Below are 18960 nucleotides of genomic sequence, written 5' to 3'. Positions count from 1 at the left end.
TTGGAATGTTTATGTTTCGTTTTCTTAACTCCCCAATCATGGCTGTGATGTGGTATGTGTGTGTCAGCGGTGGGGATATTAGGGCATCGTCTCCAGTAATGGTGCACATTTATTGTCTTCTAATCACATTTTATGTGTTTATACAAACACTTCAAGCTACCTATAACTCAAGGAGAATTATAATTAATCGAATGTATTCCTCTTGCTTGCTTAGCCTACTTAAAGTTCTAGATATTGCACACAAATGTTGAAAAACAAAGAATGGTCAGTTTTTTAAAATTCTCTCCATTCCTTGATTGTGATATAATACCTTTTCATGCAAAATTTTGGACGCACACCTCCCACGTGACGAACCCATTTTTAAATTTGATTTGAAACATGAAAATGGTTTGCACATTAAATGTGTATTTAATACAATGGAAATGACGTAATGTCCCATCTTAAACAGTATCTTAAAGTTGTTTGAGTGATTGGATGTTCTCCTTTGTTTTAAACCTAGATTGCTCTCTAATCTTTCAAGTCAATATTCTCTCATAATGTAGCCTACACTATTAACATTTAATTTATCAGACACTTTCATCCAAAGCAACAAACAAATAGTTTATATATAAATTGCAGCCGGAAATCAAGGATCAGTAGTGCATAGTTCAGAAAATACCTCAATGGAAATGGTTACATAGTTTGTCCACATTTTCATCAATACATATTTTCACCAGAACGGAGGTTTCAGGGTGGCTGGCCCCATTGTTTTAAATACTATTATTAAACCAACAGTCTGAAAAAAAACCTTCATCAATAGTCTTATTTCATGACTAATTGTTTAGTGTACAGAGTAGATCTTTCAACAACGTATCTACATTTTTTTTGTAAAAGAGGTCCTTCTGTGGAAAGATGAAACAACTGCATCAATGAACATAGTTTTAGTGTAATAGCCCTTTCCTCTGCACATCTCCAGCTGGTTTGAGAGTGCGCTAATGGCTCTGAAGGGGCGAGGAGGGGCCCAAGAGCTGCACACCCTGCTGGAGGCCTTCTATGACTTCTTCTTGGTAGGATAGAGGCCTGTGCTGGACCGATACCTACTACTTGCATATTAACTAATTGAGAATTAGTTTTTAAAACAGAAACTATAGGATTACTGACAAATTTAACATGGGCTACACCTTATAAATGGAAGACTTAATCACAATATAATTTAAGGCTCAAACAATCAGTAATGATACTGAATCAAAAGTCAATTGTATTAAACTGACAAACTGATCTCTTTACTTTTCCCCAGCTTGTATGTCAGACCAATATAGAAGGTTGGTTTTTTTTTTTTTTTCTCCGTATGTCTCTCTCATAAGTGGTATTGCAGGGTGGTTTATCAGGTTTTTTGTGTCGGGGAGCAGGTAGAGGACAGTGGACCAGTCTGTTCTTACTGAAATTAGGAGGGGTGGTGACAGACTCTGGGGTGAAGTTCGACTTACGATTGGAGGTAAACATCTGACCCCAGAACAACTCTTTCACAATACCATTCAGTCTCCAAGATATGGGACAATGGAACCATATGATTTTGCACTGTAGTTTGCTGTGCACCAGTAACCATTGGTTTTCTATGGTCCCTGTGTGGTACATAATGAATAACTCTGAGTTACGGTGTTCTCTGGGTTAAGGCCATTAGGACATTTAACGCCATTCTGGACAAGATGACGAGAGAGGAGAGAAAGAAACTCAACCTATCTTCAGATCATTCTCTGCTCCTGTAAGAAAAGATTCCCGTCTTACTCTGGCACACCCAACCTTAACTAGATCTAACCTTAACTAGATCCTACTTTTTCACATATAACATTTACATTTAGTCATTTAGCAGACGCTCTTATCCAGAGCGACTTACAGTAAGTACAGGGACATTCCCCCGAGGCAAGTAGGGTGAAGTTCCTTGCCCAAGGACACAACGTCAGTTTGCATGACCGGGAATCGAACTGGCAACCTTCTGATTACTAGCCCGACTCCCTCACCGCTCAGCCACCTGACTCCCCCATAACCTTAACTAGATCTAACCCTTCACATCTAACCTCAAATATATCTAACCGTAACCCTTCACAAGAAACCTAAACTAGATCTAACCCTAACCCTGCACATCTAACCTTAAACTGTCCTTAATCCTGTTTTGCACAATGGCCCTGTTTTGCACGATGGCCCTTGAAGTACACAGTATATTCAGTATACAATTATTTGTTCAAGACCTTATCTGTATTATAAAACATACTGTTAACTGGTGTTCTGCTGCCCTCTAGTGGGTAGGGTACATTGGTCTTTACCATGGCACCAGACTAGAGTAAAGACCACTGTGTTTGTGTATCGTTTCCAGTGGAAAGTTTGGCAAGGTGATTCTTCACGTGGGGGGTAAGTGCATGTAAAGTCTCTCTTTCCAATGATTTTGAATGAAACCATCCAGGTGGTTTGCATAAAAAAAATCTCTATAGGAAGTTGATGTTCTCCTATTGCAGACTATGAGATGCAGGTGAGCCTGTCCGAGGCTTTATGTCGGATGACAGCCAGGAAGTGGAGGAAGGATCTAGCCACTGGTTGGTTCTCCAATCCAGCCTTTGCCTCATCCTTCAGCATTATTAAGGACGGAGAGTTTGAAGTTGTACGTTTTTTGTATGATTCCTGTACGGAATAGCTGACTTCAATTATATTGTTATGAATAAATGTCTTTCTTGAATAATAGGATTGTAGAACTTTTCTAAATGAGGTGAACAGTTATTTTGGAGATGAGAGAAGGTGAGAGTTTGCTCAAAACACATTCAGATGATCAAAATCATGAGTTTTCAAATGATATTTAAATATTATAAAATCCCGCTCCACCTTTTCCATCTCTCTTAGAGTTTACACTTTTCCCTGCATTAGAGTGTTCTTGGACAGCACTGAGGTATGTCTACTTTGAGTCTTGCTCCTCCTGTGCTCTGACCCCCGTCAACTGGTCTGTCTACTTGTCTCTTCTCTCCCATCTTTGTAGCTGTTCAAACCTGAGGATGACAACTTGGAACAGTACTGGATAGACTTCAACCTCGGGTCATCCTGTGTCAGCTTCTTTATTAACGACCCTGAAGTGAGAAACTGGACACATACCCTACTTGAGTTGGGCTGCCTGTGCTTTTCTGGTTGAGTTAGTTTCTGTGGTCTTCCTCAGGCATCTCTCTGGGAGTCAGTACACCTTACCAGAGAGATTGTGTACAGATACTGCATCAGAGGTAAGATGGAGGAATTGGTCTGTTCATAAACCCGCAAAATGGAAGTCCCCATGTAACCTGTAAGTGTGTGTTTCTTCAGACTGGGATGATCAGACTGTTCTTACCATTCACCTGACCAATGCCATCAGCCACCACAAGACCAAGGGGAGGATGGTGCAGATCTTTTTTGACTCTTGTCAGCCCATTCTAGAGGCAGCCCAGATGGTGTTCCACGCTTCATCTCTCGTGGTACTGCTACTGTTCTGTTCTACTGGTCACAGCTGCCCTACTGGTAACTGGTACTGGTAGCATTACACAAGGTAACCCAGGGAACGTGTCATATTTACTGTGAAATTTGTCACTGCTATGTTATTCTGTCTGTAGCCATATATTCCAGAAGAACAACAGCCATCCCCTGCAGACCCAATAAACATCCTGTCTACAGGTACATCTTCACAAACCCTGACCCTTCACCTTAACAGATAACCCCAAAATACATATTTTTCCTCTTACCTGTAGTGCTATTCTTCCATATAGATTGTGTTGGTGTGAGTTGCCAAGATTTGGAGATATTAGCTATGGAGATGTCTGCCATTTCTCTAATATAATAGAACTGAAGGACACTTGGTGGTCAAAGTGCCAAAATCATTTGAGAAACTCAACAGCAATGTCTATTCTCAGAAATCATGACAAGGTTACTAGAATCCACAGACCTTGATGTGAGCAGTTCCATGCAGAAACAATGTTATTTCTACCAAACTACACTTGCCAACTGGATTGCCTCTTTCTACATGAAACTGCACACAACAAGGTATGTTGAATAACCAGGTAAATATTTATCAAAAGAGACTGCTGTTTAATTTTTCAAAGAAATGTTGCCGCTTTGACCACCACAAGCTGAGGGCCATACAGTTCCTATAATTCGAAAGACGGCAGTGATCTCCATTGCTGGTCTCACCAAAACAAATTAATTAAAAGAACATGGATGGATAAATAACATTAGTCATAGGCAATTTTACCGTGGATGCAGGGGGAGCATTTGCACCCCCTTCTTTTGGGATTAAACATTTTTATTTTCAAATTAATGTAAAAAATCTGATTAAATGATTTCAGAAAATTAAGTGATGTCAGAGTTGTATGTTATATCATGGTTTGTTGTACTTTAATGATTAATAAAAAAAAATAAGATCTACTATTAATTTTGAGCATTTTGAAAGCGAAAAAAAATCATTTTGATTTTGGGGTGAACTTTCCCTTTTTTCTGACTCCCCTCCCTCGGCCACCCAACAGAGAGCTCACATCATAGCCATTCCAAGGTTTAAATGTATGACTAGGTTGTGTGTCTCTGCCCTAGACTTCCAGAAAGGAAAACCTAAGCAGCATGCTTGTCCAGTGTAAGTAGCACTGCAAATCTTATCCCAACTAGTATTAGTGTGTGTGTGTCGCCACCACAATATCTTTTTTTTTTTTGCAGGGAAGGATCCGGAGTCATGATGCAGGACTTATTTCAGTTTCCTGATAACTCGTCTGACACAGAGGTATACCCGTTCCAGTCTCCTACCCCTTCACCATGCAGCACGCCCAGTCCCCTACCCCTTCACCAAGCAGCACTCCAGACCCCCTACCCCTTCACCATGCAGCCCCCCAGTCCCCTATCCCTTCACCAGGCAGCCCCCCATATGTCACCACCATAAGTCTACAGCCATTGTCCTGGTCTTAATCGTGCATCTTTCTACCTGTTTCCAGGTGAACAAAGCCAAAAGTCATCTATTCAGTCAGTCAGGCTCCTCAGATGGGTACGTTTTCACCCCTGACCGTGAACTGTTACTCTGTTCAGTGTTAACATGTCTTCCTGTGGCTTGCAGCTCCTCCCACTGTACCCCAGAAAACAAGGAGAATCCAGCATGGCAGGTTTGTATGTCTTATAAATAGCCATAACGAACACTATCTATGATAATGGGAGTCAGGTGGCTGAGCGGTGAGGGAATCGGGCTGGTAATCCGAAGGTTGCCAGTTCGATTCCCGGTCATGCCAACTGACATTGTGTCCTTGGGCAAGGCACTTCACCCTACTTGCCTCGGGGGAATGTCCCTGTACTTACTGTAAGTCACTCTGGATAAGAGCGTCTGCTAAATGACTAAATGTAAATAACCAAGGCTGTGCTCTGGAAGCTGTTTTATGAAATTGTCAATAGTACTTATTGTTGAAGAATTCTGCTAAATGTCCTAATGAGATTCTCAGCAGAGCCATGGTGAAGCTGGAGGTGGTATGCCCCGGAGCAAATTGAACTACAGCAGGAAGAAACCTAGGACTAAGATTAAGCTGAAGAGTAAGACTTGTATCTAACCCTAAAGTCAACCCTCCTAAACCTAGATCCCCATCAACACCCTGCCATCAACTCACATACCTCACTTTCATAATGTATCCTCACTGAACACAAGGCACTATTAGTTAGGGCTGAACGATTTAGGAAAATAAGCTAATTGCGATTAATTTGACTAATATTGCAATTGCGATTTAGTATATGATTTATTATTAATAAATATAGATATATATATATACTACTGATCTCCAGTCAGCAACATAGCACACAAAGTTCATGAAAATGGAACATACCGCCTGTACCTCTTTGAAAATATTTTGGTAAATCAAAGCTAAACGTAGGCTAATAACACAGGGTTACCAACTTTCACGCATTGGCCGTGAGACCAGAGCTGGCATAAGCGAACTAAGCGGCTACTTAGAGCCCAGAGGGCCCCCAAGAGCATATGAAATTACAGCTTAATTAAAAAATGATATATTATATACAGTTAGGTCCATAAGTATTTGGACATTGACACAATTTTCAGCATTTTGGCTCTGTATACCACCACAATGGATTTGAAATGAAACAATCAAGATGTGCTTTAAGTGCAGACTTTCAGCTTTAATTTCAGGGTATTTACATCCAAATCAGGTGAACGGTGTAGGAATTACAACACATTTTATATGTGGCCCCCCCATTTTTAAGGGACCAAAAATAATTGGACAAACTAACAATCATAAATCTAATTGTCACTTTTAATACTTGGTTGCAAATCCTTTGCAGTCAATGACAGCCTGAAGTCTGGAACCCATAGACATCACCAGACGCTGGGTTTCGTCCCTGGTGATGCTCTGCCAGGCCTCTACTGCAACTGTCTTCAGTTCCTGCTTGTTCTTGGGGCATTTTCCCTTCAGTTTTGTCTTTAGCAAGTGAAATGCATGCTCAATTGGATTTAGGTCAGGTGATTGACTTGGCCATTGCAGAACATTCCACTTCTTTGCCTTAAAAAACTCTTTGGTTGCTTTCGCAGTATGCTTCGGGTCATTGTCCATCTGCACTGTGAAGCGCCGTCCTATGAGTTCTGAAGCATTTGGCTGAATCTGAGCAGATAATATTGCCCGAAACACTTCAGAATTCATCCTACTGCTTTTGTCAGCAGTCACATCATCGATAAATACAAGGGAACCAGTTCCATTGGCAGCCATACATGCCCACGCCATAACACTACCTCCACCATGCTTCACTGATGAGGTGGTATGCTTTGGATCATGAGCAGTTCCTTCCCTTCTCCATAATCTTCTCTTCCCATCATTCTGGTACAAGTTGATCTTGGTCTCATCTGTCCATAGGATGTTGTTCCAGAACTGTACAGGCTCTTTTGGATGTTTTTTGGCAAACTCTAATCTGGTCTTCCTGTTTTTGAGACTCACCAATGGTTTACATCTTGTGGTGAACCCTCTGTATTTACTCTGGTGAAGTCTTCTCTTAATTGTTGACTTTGACACAGATACGCCTACCTCCTGGAGAGTGTTCTTGATCTGGCCAACTGTTGTGAAGGGGTTTTTCTTCACCAGGGAAAGAATTCTTCTGTCATCCACCACAGTTGTTTTCCATGGTCTTTTGGTGTTGCTGAGCTCACCAGTGCGTTCTTTCTTTTTAAGAATGTACCAAACAGTTGATTTGGCCACACCTAATGTTTTTGCTATCTCTCTGATAGGTTTGTTTAGATTTTTCAGCCTAACGATGGCTTGCTTCACTGATGGTGACAGCTCTTTGGACTTCATATTGAGAGTTGACAGCAACAGATTCCAAACACAAATACCATACTTGAAATGAACTCTAGACCTTTTATCTGCTCCTTGTCAATGAAATAACGAACTCCCTTTATGAGGGAATAACATACACCTGGCCATGGAACAGCTGAGCAGCCAATTGTCCAATTACTTTTGGTCCCTTAAAAAGGGGGGGGCCACATATAAAATGTATTGTAATTCCTACACCGTTCACCTGATTTGGATGTAAATACCCTGAAATTACAGCTGAAAGTCTGCACTTAAAGCACATCTTGATTGTTTCATTTCAAATCCATTGTGGTGGTATACAGAGCCAAAATGCTGAAAATTGTGTCAATGTCCAAATACTTATGGACCTAACTGTATATACAGCGTCACCGAGGGGCCCCCAATCAATTCTGCTTAAGGCCCCTTAAAGCCTTGGGCCGGCCATGGGGGCGGGGGGGTGATCACTGATTTCAATCAGTGATCTTGTCGGGTGGTCTTTGTTTTATTTTACACACTGGTGTTCGGCATTTTAGCTATGAATCGTACATGGCTTTGTGGTGTTTTTTTAGGGCCGAATTAGGTTGGTGGTGTTGCCCCGTGAATCGTTCAGCTCTACTATAAGTTCACATGTAGTGGCTATCCTGATACAGAAAATGTGCTTATGCATTAACTGAGCTTATTCTTTATTCCAGTGTAGTCCAATGTCCACTAAATTGAAGATCATATTTGTAACAATTAACTAATTCAAAGTTAGGTTTCCACAATCAAATGAGCTACTTTCAAAACACAGTGGTTTGTAATATTGAGTGCTGTGATGTTAGTGTTGGTCCTGGTGGCAAAAAAACTGGATTGCCTCAACTCGCTACCAGCATCTCCTGCCACATTCCCCAGTACTTTGCATTGTAGCTTATTTCCCAGTTACAATCAGGCCAAAAACTGGACTGCGGGAAATCTTTTAAAACAAATAATTAAATTGATCAATAACATTGTAGAACTATTTAGGCTCCTACACCACTATTTAACGTTATTTTCCCCACCACAGTTCTTCCCTTGTCTTCTCCCAGCAGTACAGACGAGACCAGACCTGCTAAGGTAAGTCTCTGTATAGTGTCTGTAAAGTCTCTGTTGACAATATCTGTTCTCTTAAACTCAACAGCTGCCCTCTCTTCCCACTCACGGAGATTGCCTACAACAAAGGTATTTTAGAGCAGCTGTTTGACAAAGACAGAGACCAAACCATGGAGATTCCTCAGTCAGTTAAGATGGCTGGCATAGACTCAGGCAAGATGATCAGTATTTCTTGCTGATTCACCATTTTATATTCAAACAAACATTTTAATGAGGATTATTGAATTAAGATGGAAAGGGATTCATGTTTGTGCTACCATAATGATGCTATTTTCGTTTGTTTTGCACCAGGCTGGAAGTCTAGATTGTCCATCAAACTGGAGTTTTAACAAAATTCTTACTCACAGGATTCCCAGACATAACAACCCATCAGGATGAACAATATGCATCTACACCAATGGTGCCTGAAGCCACCCATATCTAGCTAACTACATGCATGCATGCATTTGCACATACACATAGAGAAACATACAGTTCATATGTAGATGTACAACCCACACTGTAATTCAAACTGACACACATACATTGTAAGTACTTATGATGTTGCTGGACTGGTTGGTTTGTTTCAGGACTTTGCACCCAGCCAGAACCCACCAGCACCAAGGAAGAGACTTCTAGAAATATCAGGTTTGTATGCCCATTTTATGAAGGCTGCTATGTGAACTGATATGCCTGCTTCCACATGTTGGTGGGCTAGATGAGCAGTGTTTTTTCCCCCCTATTTTATACTTACAGATTGTTGTGAGATGCCTTCCATTGGAGCCAAGATGGAGAGAAATGTGTTGGGTCCTGGCCTGAAACCCAGAGTGCTGTTTCCCTCCAGCCCACTAGAGGAGGCTGCAGGTCAGTCTGTTTTGTTTACCTTAGGGCAGACTCTGGCGACTACTGATTTACATTTCCTGGAGATAAAGATCTCACACAGTAAAATAAAAAATATTTAGTCTAGAAATGGAGGAAAGTAGTTTGACCTATGTTGTCTCTGTCTCTGAAGAGTCACTGAGCAGAACTCTGGTTGGGGATGCGGAGTCAGAGACTGAAATGGGCTCTGGAGTCATCACTGCCTTCCAGACCTTCAAAACTCAACTGAGAGCACACTTCTCTGTGATTACATAAAACACACCAAAATTGTTGGGATGCATGGGGTTAAAATGTCTGTTTTGGTATAGACGGTATGTATACATAAATACCTACTTTATCCCCCACTCTACACAAATTCTGTCACACACACACCTCTAAACTTAGTTGGACAGGAGCTTGGTCAGGTTTCTCAGATTTAAATGCGTGGTTGTCTGTAGTCTGTCTAGTCTAGGTGTGTTTATCTCCCCTGTAGTCGAGGTACAAGCAGATAGAGGCCCAGTCCCAGCAGGCTCTGACAGACTGCCAGCAAAACGTTTCCTCGCTCCTCAGTGCTGTCCACCATCACAGGCAAGTTTACTCACCCTAAATTCAACCCACTATGTTCAAACCCACCCTAACTGCACCCATCTGTGCTCAGGTTGGGCCACCTGGAGCGCTTCCAAGCCACAGTTGTTCAGGAGTTGGGACGACTAGAGGACGACTGTCTGTCTCTTAAGACCATTGAGAAGGAAACTGTGGTCGGTCTTGGATGTTCTTTACTGGAATTGTTAATGCTCATTGTGTATCTGTGCTCAAGTCTGCTGTAACACACCACAATGGATGGCTAAGCAACAGTAAACAATTGTTAGAGCTGCTGTTTGGTTGAGGTGTGGTCTTTGAGGGGTAGGGATGTATCTGAAGCTGAAAACGTTATTTGGATGAGCATGGATAATTCTTTGTGAACAAAGCTAGCTAGCTGGAGAAAGGGATGATGGCGAGATTTTTGTATGGAATTGACGCACACGTTTCCAAAGTTGAAAACATAAAACTTTCAACCATGTTGTCGGTGAAGTTACTAGCTTACCAGGTCCTTAAAGTGCCTACAATAGTGGGTCATTTGAACTTTTTTTACCTTTAATGTGCAAAGACAAAAAAATATTACTTTTCAAGAAACACTAATGTCTCTATGGTTGAGGTTTTGGTCTGTGTGTGGGTGGGTGAGGTGTGGTATGTTTGGTTGGGGTGATTTTAGTTCAGCTCAGTGATGGGTTTTCTCCCTGTAGAGTTTCTGGCAGAGAGAGTCCCAGGCCGTAAAGTTATTCTGTGACCATCAGCAAAAGAGGTAGGTACATTTGACCACATTGAACCTTGGCTAGTCCCCCAACCCCATCTAGTCCCCCAACCCCAATCTAATCCCAACCTTCAACCATTTTAGTGACCATGTTTCTGGGTTGTCGATGTTCCCCCTGCAGGTTGACATCATATGAATCGAGAGAGAATGGCCAGACCGAGGCATCAGATGTTGTGGTACACATGTATCCATTTTTATTCAGTGGACATACTAACCTCTCTACAATCTTCACCTGGGCATACTTGTATGTTTGACACACCTGTCCTCCTCTACCGCCTGTATCCCCCTCCCCCCAGGTAAACCCTCCGTAGAGATGACAAGAGATGAGGGAGAAGGAAATACCTGTCGGCTGGCAGGCTTAACCAGTCACATGAACACATCTAAACTTGTCTGGACTTGTGGTGTCTTAGTTTTGAGTTTCCCTGGAAAAAATATTAACAAATAATGTCATGTCAAGTTCAGGTCACCTCAGTTAAACATTACTGTAATAAAACAGAGTGGGATGGACTCACGGTACCTCCTATTTCCTCTTTTTATTGTGGTTAGAGTAGACAGAAAAGACCCTGCCACAACACACTGACATTAATGTATGATTCTTATAGTGAATGCAGGATAATGCATGTTGGAGATTTGATATATTCATGAATCTGTCAAATGTAAATCCACGTCCAGTGCTAATGTCCCTGGGTTGTAGTGTTGGGGGGAGGGTAGGACTAGTGTCCCTGGGTGTAGTGTAGGAGGAAGGAGGGGAGGGCTAGTGTCACCGGGTGTAGTGTAGGGGGAGGGAGGGGAGGGCTAGTGTTCCTGGGTGTAGTGTTGGGGGCGGGTATATGGAAGCAAATCAGTAACATACTGTTTTGAATTTTAAAAGGCATTGAATATTTGATATATTGAAATTTAAACAAGACCGAATTCTCATAAGAATATATTTCAATGTAAAATAAAATTCAGCTTGCTCAAATTTGAGTCGTCCTTAAAAAATAAAAAATTTCAAGTCAAAAAAATATAAGCTCATCACACCACAGAAAAGTGTTAACTACCCATCCAAATTTGAATGGAAAAAAACCCACAGACAAGTATGTTAAATTAGGCTTTGAAATCGTGAGAAAATCAGCAGTCTTCTCTGCTTGAGACTGGGGGGGCGTGTCGCCTGAAGGAGTTGAATCTCTGCCTTTAGCAACAACAGCAACACTAGCCAAATCAATTGCAGATATCAGAACAGACCTACCTGCAGTCTGAGTGTTTTGCGTTACATCATACCAGCTGAGTAACAGAATGCAACCGTCTGTGATCTGACGTAGATAGGTCGCTGTGACGTAGATCGGTCGGGTTTTGGCTCCGCCTATACAAAACCTGAGCTGAAAACGGAAGAGAAACTGTTCAACGGTTTAACTCCACATTTCAGTGCAAAGTTTTTGCGCTTTGCACATGCTTTCAGGAACCCATTTCACACGTATATAATGTACTGAGAAGCAAATCATGGAATTTGCTTAACAGGATCTTTAAGCATTATCACTATTGTTTTCCTGTTTCTCTTTATTGGGTGTGCTTTGCCTTCGGCAAGGGCGCAACCTTTGTTCTCTCACATATATATTATTATTATTTCTTTTTGCCCCCCTAAAACTCAGTCAATATTTGGCCTACATAGACAACCTAGGTGTCAAAAGGTTCGTCTTGGTAGCGATTGAGTTGCTTCTATTGGGATTTACGTTCCGTTGCATGGTTTAAGTGGAAATTACGTTTTTGTGGCGAAAAGTGAAGCTAACGGTGGCTAACTTGCTGGCCAGTCAATGACGCTACTTACGTCACTAACGTCACGAAAACTCGCGTGACTACCTCTAGCAGAACATTAGTTTAGCAGCTCGTTAACTTCTGGGAGATAGCTAAGCTAACTGCTTTACTGCAAGGCAGCTGCAGAAACGCCACAAGCAAAGAGGCCAGGGTGATAACTATTTACATTTACATTTAGTCATTTAGCAGACGCTCTTATCCAGAGCGACTTACAGTAAGTACAGGGACATTCCCCCGAGGCAAGTAGGGTGAAGTGCCTTGCCCAAGGACACAACGTCAGTTTGCATGACCGGGAATCGAACTGGCAACCTTCGGATTACTAGCCCGATTCCCTCACCGCTCAGCCACCTGACTCCCCTATTTACTAATTTTACTTTGTGATATGACACACAATTGTAACGTAATGTATAATATAAGCTGATTTTATTAAGGAAGTACATCTACTTTCGGAAACAGTGTCTACAATGTCACTGAAGTATTAGCATCATGACATTAGCCTCTGTTGCCCGGGCAACACATACTACAGTGGTCTATGATGCATCTGTTTTCAATCGTTAAAATAAACATTCCTCACAAATACATTTTCGTTGTAGGATTTATTATGACATTATATTACAAGTAAACGATTTGTGGGTGAAATTATCATTACCTGTGGTTTCAAACCAGTGTTGCTCACTGCAAGGCTGTAGCCTACGCGAGACACTACAAAAACATCTACACAGCTGTAGGAAGTCAAACGGCGACAGAACATGTTCGGCACTCCCCTTACTTAAATCAAAAGTCTATCTAACTACTAACCTTAACTTCATTGCCACAGCCTAAACTTTGTCAATATGTTCATGAAAATAATTAATTTCAGGCTAAACCGTACAACGGAACGTTAAATCAAATTCAACCAACGCAATCGCTACAAAGACGAACACAGCAGTAGTCTACTGTACTGTACAATTTACCGGGGCAGCTTCTCCACACAGGGCTATATCGCACTTGGCGTTGTTACTGACAATGATCGCTACCAGTGAGCTTTTTATGAAAGCAATTTTCCACTAAATAAATGTCAAGCTTATTTACGTTTTTGGGGGCATATTTTCAGTTAGCAGATAGTACTGTTTGAATCGCGATTCCATCTTCTACTGCCGGTAACGTCGTAGAATAATCTTCAAAGGGGGTTCTTTATTCATGAATGAATGCAATATGAGTAGGCTAAATGCCTTAAAATATCACGAGAAGGGAAAAACTTAAAAGGACGTTTAAGTCATAGAGATTAGGTAAATTTTTACACTGGTCTGCCAAATGTATTCGTTTTGATTCAACGATGAGGCTGCCTCTTGCAGGGGAAATGAGAAGACATCTATTTCATTCTACACTTCACTCGTATTTTCAGTTGTAAATGAGCAGCAAAAAAAATCTTTTAAATCTATGTAATCTTTATAAATAATAATAATGCATTTTTATATAAAATATACAGAAATATCAGTTGTAAAAATGTCATCCAAAAACGGACCCCTGTGCAACCGACGCAAGCAAGCACACCCTACAATTTCCCCAGAATTTCTACCCTCTCTAGTTATTGTTGGAATGCTGCTTTAGCATTCCAAGTATTATTCTTTGAACAATAATTATGTAGCCTATTTTATGCAATTTAAAAACAAATAATTCATCTTTCAGCATTCCAACGCATTTTCTGCAGGAAATGCACTTTCTAGTTATACCAACTTCTTAGTTCTTCCGCCGTTTTTTGGCCTTTAACTAGTCCTGCATACTTTCACCGATTCCTACAATTTATGTATCAAAACGTTCAGCTCCTTCAGGAGATGTTGGCTATGACTTTTGGTATTTCTCACTTTTATACTTTTTAAGTCATTAAGGTTTTTGTGCAAATTATTCTCCCATTAAAAGTAATGGTAAATCCTTTCAAATCATTAAAAAGCTTCCTCCTCTTTCAAACGTAACTACTTCAGCATACTTTCAGCTAGAGACACCATTCAACCTTTAAAATGTTCACAAGACATTCAGCTATTCCCAAATGATTCAACTTTTTCAAATATTCAGCCAATTTTGAATTATGACAGTTTGAAATACATTAAAATGTTTGCTCCTTCTTGATTTTTATGAATGAGCAGCAAGCAGAGTGGCACACTGCTGCCTGCTCTTTTTCTGATATTCAACTAAATTGTCAAACAAATTCCTCTAACCTTCATGTAGTTTAACTTACAGAAACAAGTTATACCTTACAATGTAGGAAAGAATGTCCTCTTTCAGCCAATGTAACTACTAAAGAGCTCACATTTACAGATTTTCAGCTATGAGCCTTGAAGCGAGAGCAACCTTTCAAATTCTCTCACTAACTTCAATGGAGAGGTGGGTAAAATCCGTCAGAGAAAGCAAGAAGGAAGACGATTTCGAAACTGCCGGTAGAGACATATTTCTGACCGCACAGACATATAAAGGACATCTCTAGTTTCGGCAGAGTCTTGGGTCTCGGAAAATATTTTTTATTATTATTTTATAATAATATTATTTTAATATTATTTTTTGGATTGGACGTATAGTTTTGCGTCTAGGTCAACTTGTTTGAGATGTGGATGCTAGGTAAATGTTCGTTTTTCTCTCTGCCTAGGTCGTTAGCTATCACAGCTGCGCCATCACCCTGGCAACCAAACAGACACGCACCATGAACGTTTTTGAAACTGCCAAAGGAGTTGTATTTCTGACCGCACAGACACAAAGGATATCTATGGTTTCGGCAGAGTCTTGGAATGAAATATACGTAATTATGTGGGCAATGTAGAACAGCGGACAGATTCGATATTTGATCTTTTGTTAGTTATGGCTATTCTAGTGACACTACTGTCATAATGGCTGCTAATAGAACGGCGAAACCAGGTCACATACGGTCTAATAACTTATCATTCATTAAGGAACTTGTCTTTAACCCTTGTGCTACCTTAGGGTCGTTTTGACCCATAGGTATGTTTTGCTAACTTTTCATGCTAAAAAACCAGTGAAACATTTTCTCTATCCTTTGCGTGGTATCGACGTCGTTTTGACCACAGCTATGTTGTGCTAACTTTTCATGCTAAAAAAACAAAGTGAAACATTTTCTCTATCCTTTGCGCGGTTGCTCCTTTGGTTCTCGACGAAGGCTGTCGCATTTTTCTATCCTCCCCTCCCTGACCTTCCCTGCTTGGCTGTGTCTTTTCTTGTCTCAAGATACTCTCTCATCATCACTCTCCGAAACTAGAAGCATGGAATTAATTAGCTGGTCTCTCAATGCAATTGACACCGTCTTCTCGAAGATAAGCTCGGGTTCAGGGGAACCTAACTGTCTGGACGGGACGTTCGTAGCTGGCTACACGATGGACGCGTGGGAGAATTGGCGTGTGGTGTGTCCAGCGGCGCGTCGCCTGCTTGTTTCCCCAGGGTGGCTGGCGGGTCTGTGTCCAGCGCCTACCATGGCTGCAGGTCCAGATGCTGCTTGTCTACCTCCCAATTCCCGTTGCAAGTCACGTTTTTTTGTAAATGTTGTTGTGCTTATGTGCTGAGGTTTTTGTCTGTTCCCACACTGTACTCCTCTGGGAGCATTGTCTGGGGGTTGCCTTTTTCTCTCCTCCTCTCTCCTCATGTTATGCTGTAACTTTCTAGTTGGTGCCGAAAATGGCTGCCTAGATAGGCTCTCCTGCCAAAGTAAATTCCTTGTCTGTGCAAACTTTCATGGCGAATAAACACCAATTCTGATTCTGATTCGTTTTGACCACAGCTATGTTGTCTGCGTTGTCTATTACATCACCCTCGCGCTGTCTCCGGGTCCTTGTGAGCCCCCTGCACTAATTTGGCATTGTAATAATGTGTTTTGCTCCTTGTATATTCTAAAATAAGGAGGAGGAAGCATACACCTGGTCCAAGCCACTAGTCTGAAAACTAGTTTCATTCTCAATATGTTTCAGTGCTTTTGACATGCGTTTGTTTAGAACCATCATGAGTCAAAGTTGAGTCATAGTTGGTGTGTGTGATGATGATGATGACAGTGATATAGACACATCCAAGACTACCAGCACTAACTGGGATGGAGGGAGGGTGAACACCTCCAAAATAATTGAAACTAACACACACACACATATACATACTGACAACTCTGAGAGACAGGAAGAGTAAGACAAAAAGTGAGAACATTTCATTTCGAAATTTTATTGTATATAAACAAACTTAAAAACAACAAAGAAACGTTTATCTTTCAGACAAGGGACAAAGTCATGGATCAGCAGACTACCCTCTTCCCATATATAGGACGAAGCATTTACACCCTCATCCAACCCACACCTACATCCACACCCTTATTCTGTTAGCTGGAGTGTAGACTAAATGACTCAGACTCTGTGGTAGTAGAGGTTCCTGGGCGTCTAGGAGGCGGGCTTGTCATACTGGAGATGAGGCGACCGAGTGTTGAGTCCTCCTGTCTGGCGGACCTCTTGAAGTCCGCCCCCAGGAAGGCGTACAGCAGCGGGTTTAGACAGCAGTGGGCAAAATGCCATGGGTTCAGCCACCGCCAGCCACACAACCAGCACCACCTCCAGACTGCAGCCCCTGGGAAGGACCTGTAGGCGCATGAGGGCATCCACAGTGATGCCAGCACCATACGGGAGCCAACACAGGAAGAAGCAGACGATCAACGCCACAGTGGTCCTGACAGCTCTGCGCTTCTGGCTCTGCCCCTGCAGAGGCCCGATGCGTGTCAACCTGGACACGATGACACAGTAACACGCCAGCAAAACTAGGCCCGGTACCAGCAAGCCCACCAACACCAGCTGCAGGTGGAACACTGACTCCCAGAGAGGAGCGTTGTCAGCTGGGTATAAGCGCTGGCACACAATCGTCCCATCTCCTGCTTCCCAAGTCCTGGCAAACACTATGTCTGACACGGCCAAGAGAGCCGCAGGCGACCAGGCTCCTGGAAAGGAGAGGGGTGGGGGGAGACAAAGAGGAGATTCGGTGGTTAGATCAGGAGATGGAGAATACAAGTGAAGATGTACCCGTACGAATGTACGGATCTTTCGTTCTTTCTTTTTCAAAAGATTAAAATGTACAAAGTAACGAACTAAACTTACTAAAGGACTAAACTAATATAACATCTTTGTCATCGTCTTCTTTATTCTCACCTGCGCTGGCAGCCAAGCACCATCCACACCAAGCCGTTCCCAGTGATGCCCAGGACAAAGATGAAGCCGTAGACCACAGGGAGGAACACTCTCTTGAGGTCAGGGGTTATAACTTGATCCAGGTTACACGGATCCTCCAGAGCCAGACCCAAGTCGCCAGAACCAGTGTCGTTTATGTCATAGTCAAACACAATATGCTGTAGGGAGGGAGAGACAGAGAGACGGATAGGATGGGGGGGAGAGATGGCAACAGTCATGAGATACATAGAAAGACACTAGTAGATGAAGTGAGATAGAATAAGCAGTTTCACCATAAGCCACCATAACTTGCCTTGATAAAAAAGGATGACATGATGACTGTTCTGAATTGAACTGAAAAGATTCTTGACCAAACATATATTTTTTAAGTTGTACAATCATCTTTCTATTTGCTGAGACCAACTTTCCAGACTATAATGATCCTTTATCCTTTTTATAAATATCCTTTATCTAAAGATAAAGCCCAAATAACTAGACAGACCTGCCACATTGTGACTGTGGGACCTTCCATGGGGGAGCAGTTGTAAAATGACCTTCAATGTACACCTACAAATCATAGATACGTAAATACAACAACAAAGCTGAATAAGACCTTGCCGCATACCTCATAGTAGGACATGATTGAGAGGAGCCTGGGTCTCTGTCTCCTCTGCTGAGCGGAGCTGAGTACACTTCTCCCTTCTGTTGAGTTTAATATCTCTCACATTCACCCCCAGAGCCCATACAAGTCTTGGTAGGAGGACTACACTTCCTCATCCCGGTTGGAAGAATACACTTCCTCATCTCGGTCGGACAAATGAGTTCCCTTCCCCCCTCGTCTCTGTGGTAGAAATGCACTTCCTCATCTCGGTTGGAAGAATACACTTCCTCATCTCGGTCGGACAAATTAGTTCCCTTCCCCCCTCGTCTCTGTGGTAGAAATGCACTTCCTCATCTCGGTTGGAAGAATACACTTCCTCATCTCGGTCGGACAAATGAGTTCCCTTCCCCCCTCGTCTCTGTGGTAGAAATGCACTTCCTCATCCCGGTTGGAAGAATACACTTCCTCATCTCGGTCGGACAAATGAGTTCCCACCCCCACCCCCCCCACCGTCTCTGTCGGAGGAAATGAGCACCCATCACCCACCCCTGCAACTAAATGAGCAAATACTGAGTGCTTGGACATTGAGTGCGAGAGGAGGATGTCTGGGAAAGTGCTACTACTTACATACATTCAGCGGGTTAGGGTCAGGCCAGCAGCCGTCGTCTAGAGTCACACAGCTATGGCTGATGATTTTACTGCGCTGCAAGTTCGACAGCAGATGTTTGCAAATGTCGAGCAGGTTGACTCTGAAGAGGAGGCAGAGGATGTGTCAGA

The 18960-nt window shown here is 42.2% G+C and overlaps 1 protein-coding gene and 1 pseudogene across 5 annotated transcripts; one reads left to right on the top strand and one right to left on the bottom strand.

The window, feature by feature from the left end:
• The first annotated feature begins 877 nt into the window (after positions 1–877).
• On the top strand, positions 878–11192 carry sycp2l (synaptonemal complex protein 2-like). Of its 5 annotated transcripts, none has more exons than XM_067251524.1 (28): positions 878–1046; positions 1277–1301; positions 1386–1474; positions 1653–1741; positions 2351–2385; positions 2490–2632; positions 2714–2766; positions 2869–2914; positions 3002–3094; positions 3176–3236; positions 3316–3464; positions 3600–3660; positions 4570–4609; positions 4690–4753; positions 4962–5011; positions 5081–5126; positions 5460–5544; positions 8344–8393; positions 8483–8582; positions 8777–8829; positions 8999–9056; positions 9165–9272; positions 9421–9530; positions 9760–9854; positions 9925–10024; positions 10550–10608; positions 10739–10793; positions 10914–11192. In XM_067251524.1, exons 1-28 carry the CDS (start codon positions 975–977, stop codon positions 10926–10928), a joined length of 2004 nt encoding a protein of 667 aa, XP_067107625.1. In that variant the 5' UTR covers positions 878–974; the 3' UTR covers positions 10929–11192. The 5 variants fall into 5 exon arrangements, 4 of the variants coding, with proteins under 4 accessions (XP_067107625.1, XP_067107624.1, XP_067107623.1 ...); XM_067251523.1 differs by having other exon boundaries at positions 5457–5544; XM_067251522.1 differs by lacking the exon at positions 10914–11192 and having other exon boundaries at positions 1389–1474; positions 4962–5126; positions 5457–5544; positions 10739–10871.
• A 5558-nt stretch (positions 11193–16750) lies between these two features.
• Positions 16751–18222, bottom strand: LOC136957944 (C-X-C chemokine receptor type 4-like; annotated as a pseudogene).
• Between the last annotated feature and the right edge of the window lie 738 nt (positions 18223–18960).

The sequence above is a fragment of the Osmerus mordax genome, chromosome 15 (genome assembly GCF_038355195.1).
Source record: "Osmerus mordax isolate fOsmMor3 chromosome 15, fOsmMor3.pri, whole genome shotgun sequence".
Classification (NCBI taxonomy): domain Eukaryota; kingdom Metazoa; phylum Chordata; class Actinopteri; order Osmeriformes; family Osmeridae; genus Osmerus; species Osmerus mordax.
This window is presented reverse-complemented; position numbering and strand designations above follow the sequence as displayed.

Bases quoted from the DNA above. Each gene is read 5' to 3' on its own strand.
- sycp2l (XM_067251521.1), top strand. From the start codon at position 975: ATGGCTCTGAAGGGGCGAGGAGGGGCCCAAGAGCTGCACACCCTGCTG. The intron at 9,855-9,924 runs GCAAGTTTACTC...ATCTGTGCTCAG, and splicing joins AGTGCTGTCCACCATCACAG to GTTGGGCCACCTGGAGCGCT. The intron at 10,609-10,738 runs GTAGGTACATTT...TTCCCCCTGCAG, and splicing joins TGTGACCATCAGCAAAAGAG to GTTGACATCATATGAATCGA.